Source organism: Camponotus floridanus, unplaced genomic scaffold, assembly GCF_003227725.1.
Source record: "Camponotus floridanus strain SB8 unplaced genomic scaffold, Cflo_v7.5 scaffold154, whole genome shotgun sequence".
Classification (NCBI taxonomy): domain Eukaryota; kingdom Metazoa; phylum Arthropoda; class Insecta; order Hymenoptera; family Formicidae; genus Camponotus; species Camponotus floridanus.
In genome coordinates, this window is record NW_020229275.1 from 323,610 (window position 1) to 332,789 (window position 9,180).

Genomic DNA, 9,180 nt, shown 5'->3' on the forward strand with positions numbered 1-9,180 from the left:
TATTTAAAATAATTTATCGACAACGTTATTTAATATATAATTATGTTCTTTCAAATATTGATACATATATGTATATAGGTCGAGCTTTATGGAATTTCCAGTATTCGCTAAATCAATCCAAAAATGCGATACTGTTTTGAAACCTTATAAGATATTTGTCACAGAGATTCTATTAAATAACGACAATATGCTTGATAACGTAGTCAATTTATTTGTAAGCCTTATTGGATTACAGGTACGAACAAAAATATATCGTCTATATATTGCGGAATTTTTTTGTATTATCTAATGAAACGCCGTATCTTTAAAATGATCAGTATTTCATAAAAAACTCAAAATTCTTGTAAAAGAATTGAAATTAAAAAGAGCCTTTCATATGTTACATAATTGTATGCAGAAAGTTAAATTTATAGTAATATTTTAAATATTATTTTATTTAAAAGAAAAATAGAAAGTGTTAAAATATATAAAAAAAAATTACATATATTACAGATCGGAATAGTTGATCTTTTAAGAAGTATTGGTATCACTCCTGATGTAATAATGGGTCATTCCATTGGCGAATTGGTTTGTGGATATGCCGATGGATGCTTGACGGCCGAAAAAACCATCATGTTGGCTTATTATGTCGGTTTAGCATTTCTTGAGTCAAAAATAAAAGGTGGCTTGATGGCTGAAATTAATTTAGATTTAGAAATTAATTTAGAAACTATAAAGGATATGTGTCCATCGGATATCGATGTAGCTTGTTGTAATAGTTCGCATAATTATATTGTGAGTGGACCAACAAGCTCTATAAGAGCATTCCTCGCTAAACTACAGGTTCGGAAAGACTTAAAAAGTACAAATAATATATCTATGTTCATAATTAGGTTGAATTAAATAAAAAATGAATTTATTAAAAGAAATTTATTTCTATTTAGAATGACAACATTTCTGTAAAAGAAATTTCCTTTGGACATATACCTTTTCATAGTCGTTACGTCGAGCCTGCGAGAGTTAAACTTTTTGGATTACCTGAATAAGATATTGCCTCAGGAAGCCTCTCCGAGCTCAAAGTGGTTGAACATGTTGGACAAATCCTATGAATGGTTCAGCATATCTCCAAATATTTCGTATCTAGCAAAATATTATACAAATAGCCTATTAACTTCAGTAGAATTTTCAGAAGCTATGCGTTTTATTCCAAATGACGCGGTGACGATTGAGATAGCGCCGCACGACATTCTACAATACATTCTTAATGATTCATTAAATGCAACTGTGACAAATGTCGCGTTATACGAATTTTCTCACAAACCAAACGTTGAGATATTCTTACACGCAATTGGAAAACTTTATAATGCAGGATTACAGCTACAAATTGCAAATTTATATCCACAAGTTAAGTTTCCTGTGAGTCGTAATACACCGATGATTTCTCATCTTATAAGGTAAATTTTTGCTTAATATAACATAAGATCCTTCAACGTTATATTTATTACCAAAAAAATAGCAGAATTTAAAAAGACGGAAAATTAATTTGCATTATTTTTAACGACGTTAAACGCTAATAAGGCTAATATTTATATATTTTTAAATTAATAACACGTTTTACAGATGGGATCATTCCGAAGATTGGTATGTATGTCATTATTTCAGACAAACAAAACTTGATATTGGGGAAGTAATTGTTACCATTAATTTACTCGAGGAAGAATTTTCATATTTGACTGGGCATGTCGTTAATAAAAAAAATTTATTACCGGCTACAGGATATCTTTTTCTGATATGGCAAATGATTGGCTGGTTAGAAAAGCAAAATTATCTCGATGTACCAATTGTATTTGAAAATGTCAATTTTTTACGTTCTACAGTTCTGTCGAAACAAAATCCAATCGATTTAACTCTTATGATACAAAAAGGTAACTTGTACAATTAAAATAATTTTATGATATAGATATATAAAAAGATAAAAATTTTTTAAGACAAAATGTGAATAAGCAAAAAAATTCAATTGAAAAAAATAAATTAAGAAAAGATTTGTATCTAATAAACAAACTATTAACAGTTTGCCAATGAAGTAGCAGCAAATTCGAGCAAAAATTGCAATATATTACTGCATTAAGTTTGTTTCTGCTGAAAAAGTAAACATAATCAAGAAATTTTAATTTCTGCTAACAGTTTACAGTAAAAAATATATTGTTAATTTTGTTGATTTATTTAATTTTTATACATATCATTTTTATTTATATTTTTGCTATTTTAATTAATATATTGTTAAAAATCTATGCTTGAAAGATTGCAATTTAAAGATACCATAGCTAAGTTAATTTTCTAATTCATTAAAATTATTGGTTACCCAATATAACTAAGTTTCTTATGCAAATGCATATCAGAAGTAGCATTTATCTGACCAATAATAATGCTATGGGAACTTTTTCATTAAAATGAAAATTTATTTTTATTTATTTAATTTGCAAATTGTGTACTATGATTGGTATTTCTTTTCTACGATTGAAGGCTGGCTGGAATTTATTTTTTGTTAAAAACATCCTCTCATTATAACACATAGTATAGAATTTCGTTATAAAACATGGAGTACAATTTCCGTTTATAAATTAAATATTTATACAAGAAATTGATAATTGTACTCTTATAGATAGTTGCAAATTTGAAATAATCGAAGGAGAGAGTGCTGTCGTCACTGGAACAGTACGAATTCCAGTCAATATTGAAGACGAAAAAATATGTAGCACATTTGTTGATCGAAATGACAATGACAAAGAGGAGATGAATACAAAAGATATTTACAAAGAATTGAAACTTCATGGTTATCAATATACCGGCGAATTTTGTGGATTAAGAAGCGCGTCAATCACAGGAAAGAATGGTCATATTGCCTGGAATGACAATTGGATAACGTTTATGGACAATATCTTACAGTTGATGATTTTAGGGCAGGATTCGAGAAGCCTTTTTGTACCAACAAAAATTCATAAAGCGGTAATCGATCCAAAATCTCACATAAAATATATTGAAAAACTTTCAAATGAAAAAAAACGTAAGTATTACAGTATTATGAACTATATACGTATTTAATTGAATATTATTTTTCGAAAAATATATACTTGATATGCTATTGTCTTTATATCCGCAGAAGTCCTTGTACAAAATTATAAGCACTTAGATGTTTTGATATCTGGAGGAATAGAAATACACGGTCTCGTAGCTACAGCTATATCTCGTCGACAAAATGTAGCCAATCCCGTTTTTGAAGAATACAAGTTTGTTGCTCATCGAGATTTCAATGTGACATCTTTGCAAGATGCAATAAGAATGTCGGTGCACGTTGCACTTGAGTGCCATAACCTGATAAACGTAAAAATCATTGAATTTATCGAAAGTAGCGACGAAATGATGCCGGAGAATTTAAATTCTTTACATGTTTATAAAATTTTAGACGACTTACCGCAAATATGTTACAATATCAAAATAGTAACGAGTAACGAACGATTCAAAGATATTTCTTTGCCCGACAGTATTTCTATAATAGAATTTGATAAATTGACAAAAAATGAAAATTGTTTGATGATCATAGGTTTCGGAATTTTAACAAAAAATAGAAATGATTTATACGAACAATTATTGTCTGCCGTAATGCCAATGGGATTTCTTCTGACATTGGAAGAGTTAGATGTTATTCACGATTATTCATGTCTGGACAATTATGGATTAAAAGTAATTTTGGAAAAATGCACCAACGATAAGAAAATTATATTATTAAGAAAAATACAAGATTTTAAGACGATTCAGCAGATTGTGTATGTAAACAATCGCGAATTCTCATGGGTAAATAAAATTAAATCAATCATGAACGTGGAAAATGACAACATAAATACGAGGATTATAATCGTCGCAGAAGGAGACTTCGAATGCGGTCTGCTCGGTTTTGTCAATTGTTTGCGAAAAGAATCGGATGGGGAAATGATTAGAAGTGTATTTATTCAAGATGAAAATGCACTTGCTTTTTCATTGCAAGAATCGTTATACATGACGCAGCTACAGCTGGATTTACCCATCAATGTTATACGTTCCGGTATTTGGGGATCTTACAGACATTTTCCATTACCATTATTAGAACCAAAACTCGTAGAGAGTGCTTATGTTTCTCAAATGGTACGATTTGAAGAAGATTCGGATTATTATATTTAGGAAAATAGTGATAATTCCCTTAATAAATTAAGAAATAATTTTTTTTACTTTAATTTTAAGAAGTTTAAAATAACTTGTTATATTTACTTATTTCAGGTGCGAGGTGATCTGAGTACTCTTTGTTGGATGCAAAGTAGGATATCTTTCGTCAACAATAATGAAGAAAATCTAGTAAGAGTAGTCTATGCATCTATCAATTTTAGAGATGTCATGATAGCTAGCGGTAGACTCACCATTGAATCTATTACAACCGAACGAAATAATAATTCTTTAATTGGAATGGAATTTGCTGGTTTTAATAAAACTGGGAAAAGAATAATGGGATTATGTTCAACAGGGTAAGTGAATATTAGAGAAAAACTTGATAAAATCTTAATATGTATGTGAATAGAATCTTATAATAATATGTGTATATTCTTAATAAAAATAAACGAATACTCTAAACGTATATTCTTAATAAAATAAATTTTGTATATTTAAATTAGAAACGTTTTCGATGAAGTAAAAAATGAGAAAATTGCTATACTTATATGCTTCTTTTCATTCTTTACCTAATCTTTACATATTATTCACAAAAAATATTTAAAAAATATTTTTTTTACTTAATTTTAACATAATATATTTTTATATGATTTTCTAAATTATATTATTTTCAGAGGAATGACAAATATTCTCATAACTGACAAATATCTTAGTTGGATCATACCTGACATGTGGACGATGGAAGACGCTGCGACGGTTCCTTGTGTATATAGCACGTGTTATTACGCTTTGTATTTGACTGGTAAAATGAAAAAAGATGATAAAGTGTTGATTCACTCTGGTACGGGAGGTGTTGGTCAAGCTGCTATTCATCTTGCCATTTACGAGGGTTGCGAAGTGTTTACGACGGTTGGGAGTATCGAGAAACGAGATTTTATAAGAAAAACGTTTCCCTCTATTCCCGAGGATCACATCGGAAACTCTCGTGATACGAGCTTTGAACAAATGATTATTCAGGGAACGAAAGGTCGCGGAGTAAATATCGTATTAAATTCTTTAGCTGAAGAGAAACTGCAAGCGTCTGTCCGTTGCTTAGCAAAGGGTGGTCGTTTTCTCGAGATTGGAAAGTTTGATATGGTTTCCAATAATCCTCTAGAAATATTTGCATTTTCAAAAGGTATTAGTTTTCATGGCATTTTATTGGATAAGTTATTTTCTGCAGAACCAGAGAGTAAAGCAATAATGTGGAATAAATTAAAAGAAGGCTTCAAGAATGGCGCCATCAAACCGTTATGCAGAAAAGTTTTTGAAAAGCATGAAATAGAAACTGCGTTTAGATATATGGCTGCTGGAAAGCATATTGGAAAGGTATGATCATTTTTAGTGCACGTACAATAAAGAAAATATAATTAAAATTGAAATATTAAATTTTCAAAAAAATGCATACAATTTTTGTTTTTATTGTATTATCTTTAATATTAGAATTATTTAATATAAATTATATCATATTTAATATAAATCAAAATCTCTCTTGTTTCCTGTTTATATTTTGAAACGCAAATATTTCTATGCTAAGAATATTTCTGTCTATTTTCCTTAAATTAAAACTTAATATTGAAAGTTGGGACGTAAACATTTCACTGTAAATATTTTAATCAAGAGATTTTAAAATTAAACAGCTTTTTTTGGTGTATTATATCTTCTTAACTATGTATTATAATATGTAAAAGTTATCCATTGTGCTTCTTTTCTCTTTACGTTTATTTGGAAAAACTCTCCTTCTTTTAAAGGTTTTCTTATCGATTCTTTTAAATTTTTTTCTATTTTTTTTTATTGTACAATTACATTTTATTTCACAATTTATTCATTCTCAGGTTTTTATCTGTAATCTTCGTTTTTTCTAATAGCTTCTCATCTTTTATATATTCTTCTTATTTCCTTTTCCTGACAGTTTAAAATATAATATAATATTATTTACAGATAATGATAAAAGTTCAAAGAGAAAATGAACTGGATGCAGCTATACTTGCATATCCCCGGTACTATTGCCTGGAACACAAATGCTATATCGTTATAGGTGGTCTGGGAGGTTTTGGTCTAGAATTAACTGATTGGTTAATTTTACGTGGCGCAAGAAACTTAGTATTGACTTCGCGAACTGGAATAAAAAACGGTTATCAGCAATCAAGAATAACATTATGGCAATCTTACGGTGTGAATGTGCAAATCGTTACAGCTGCTGATACTTCGAAATACGAAGACTGTAAATTTATATTGAAATTTGCCGAAGAACAAGGTCCTGTGGATGCTATATTCAATCTCGCAGTTGTGTTGAAAGATGACATATTAAAGAATCAGTCCTCACAAGCATTCAAAGATTCTTTTATATCAAAGGCATGGACGACGAAAAGGATGGACAAATTATCGAGAACAATTTGTCCCAAGCTCCGACATTTTGTCGTTTTTTCTTCCGTTTCATGCGGAAGAGGTAACGCGGGCCAAACAAATTACGGAATGGCAAATTCCGTAATGGAAAGAATTTGTGAAAGAAGAATGAAAGATGATTTACATGGTTTGGCTATACAGTGGGGCGCGATTGGTGATGTTGGACTTGTCGCAGATATGCAAGAAGACGATAAAGAACTTGTTATTGGTGGTACATTGCAACAAGGAATATCCTCCTGCTTGGACACATTAGAAGTGTTCTTGCTACAAGAGCGGCCAATCGTAAGCAGCATGGTTGTTGCTGAGAAAAAAAAAGGTTCTGGCGAAGCAACGAATCCATTTAAAGCAGTTGTAAACATTATGGGTAAATTCATTAAGTATATATCATTTAAAAGATTGACTTATACAAAATAAGTTTTTATTACAAAAAATATAAATTTTAATAATTCTTATATTGCAGTTTCAAGATTAGATAAGATCCGATTAAAATCATGTGTAAATATTTAATTCTTTCTCTAATTTTTAAAATAGGATTAAAGAATCCAAACATGGCGGCGTCAAACATGTCACTGGCTGAACTAGGCATGGATTCAATGATGGCAGTGGAGATTAAACAGACATTGGAGAGGGAATTCGATATTTTATTGACGGCACAAGATATTCGAAATCTCACTTTTGCAAAACTTAGAAAATTAACAAATACAACTGAACAAGAAAAGATGTACCAAGAAGATGTAACAGAAGCTAATGTAAATGATTTGGATAGTTTAAAAATATTGACTCGAAAACTTAACGATTCAGACTTGAGTCCAGACATTTGTGTAAAACTCGCTACAGAGAGGAAAGTTGCTGGGAGTGAAATATTTCTTATACCAGGAATCGACGGGTGTGCAAGTGTATATAAACTAATAGGATCGAAAATTAAATCTTCGGCGATATGTTTGCAACATGGTGTACTTAATATGCCAGGTGTTACTTCGTCAGTAATGAAATCAGCAGCATATCTTCTGCCTGTACGAAATTATACTATAATCTGTTTGAAATCATTATTTAAATAGTATAAACTGTTATGCACTTAATTTGATTATATATACGCATACGCGCATACATACGCGCCATTTTTACATATAGTTTTCTATATGTTTGCTTATTTTTCCAGCACGTATTGGAGAAAATACAAAGTGGAAAAGAATTTCTAATTATCGGTTATTCATTTGGATCTTTAATTGCCATTGAATTAGCGAGATTATTAGAAGCTGAGAATTTCTCTGGACGTTTAATACTTATAGATGGAGCTCCTGATCAAATAAAATTCTTGCTTAAGAAATTTTTTTATCATACTATAGAACAAGAGATACAAAATAATGTTTTACTTTTTTTAATCCAATTGTATCTTGATTCTAACATTAAAACGGTTAGTCAATTATTAAAAATATATATGTATAATTAATAGGATAGTATATAGTTAATAGAATAAGAGGACAAATTTTGAAATAATTTGTTAGAATGTGCTTTAAAATTATAAAATAAGCTAAATTTTTTATTAGATTATTTTATTATATTATTTTATATAATTTAAATTACAAAGGTTTTGTAAAGTTTCTTTAACGTGATTTAGATTATATGAAATAACATAATATAATATAAGTATATTATTTTATCTCAGTTTAAAGTGCAGATTGTCATTTTGTTGTATTTATGCAATATTATTATTTACAGCTTGCATTAGAACTAAATAAGTGCAATACGTGGGAAGAGAAATTAGAATTAGTTTCTGCTTGCTTTTCCAAGGATATCATTGAATTAACGGTTGAAAATCATAAACTTTTATGTTCAACGATTTACGATCATATAATCGCTATACAAGATTATAATATAACATCATTGCCACGTCTGAAATCATCTATAATCTTATTAAAACCCACACGTGCGCCTATCATTGTTCCTGAAGAAGATTATGGTCTACGTAAAGTGAATTTGATTATAGAGCGTAATATTTTGTCATTTTTAAGATTATTTTTATAAATAAAAAATATTTTTAGGTTACCAAAAGTGCAGTACAAATACATTACGTGGAAGGTACTCATATCACAATAATGAACAATGACGAAGTAGTATCACTTATTAACAAAGCATTATAAATTATAAGAAGTAATTAAAAACGACCACACTGGCAAATTTTATTAAAGTGAATCACGACGTTTCGACCATGGTTTTGGTCCTTTTCGAGTGAACTATAACAAATTATTTCCAATATTACACAAAAAATAAATTACATTGATTTTGAAATAAAAAATGCGCGGCAAGTTAAATACATACAATAATTTAGTTAACTATTCTATCGTGAGAAATAAGGAAATCACTTCGTCAAGATTGTCATGTCAACCGTCTCCATCAACATACAGAGAAAGACTAAACAACCTTTATTAGTCTATCATAAATATTGTTTAAATTTGCTATGTACAAAAAAGATTATATTTTTTAAAACACCGTGATAACGCAAATATGGACAATGAATCCGACAATGCAGTTACATCCTCGTACATCTCCTTGCTGTTT

At 29.5% G+C, this 9,180-nt stretch overlaps 1 protein-coding gene across 1 annotated transcript; it reads left to right on the forward strand.

Annotated features, from left to right (window-relative positions):
• Positions 1–3,552: 3,552 nt before the first annotated feature.
• LOC112637349 (fatty acid synthase-like) lies at positions 3,553–8,781 on the forward strand. Its single transcript, XM_025406795.1, has 8 exons — positions 3,553–4,158; positions 4,291–4,532; positions 4,851–5,544; positions 6,157–6,985; positions 7,153–7,634; positions 7,781–8,035; positions 8,341–8,592; positions 8,664–8,781. The coding sequence occupies exons 1-8, from the start codon at positions 3,571–3,573 to the stop codon at positions 8,760–8,762; spliced, it is 3,441 nt and encodes a 1,146-aa protein (XP_025262580.1). The 5' UTR covers positions 3,553–3,570; the 3' UTR covers positions 8,763–8,781.
• Positions 8,782–9,180: the final 399 nt, after the last annotated feature.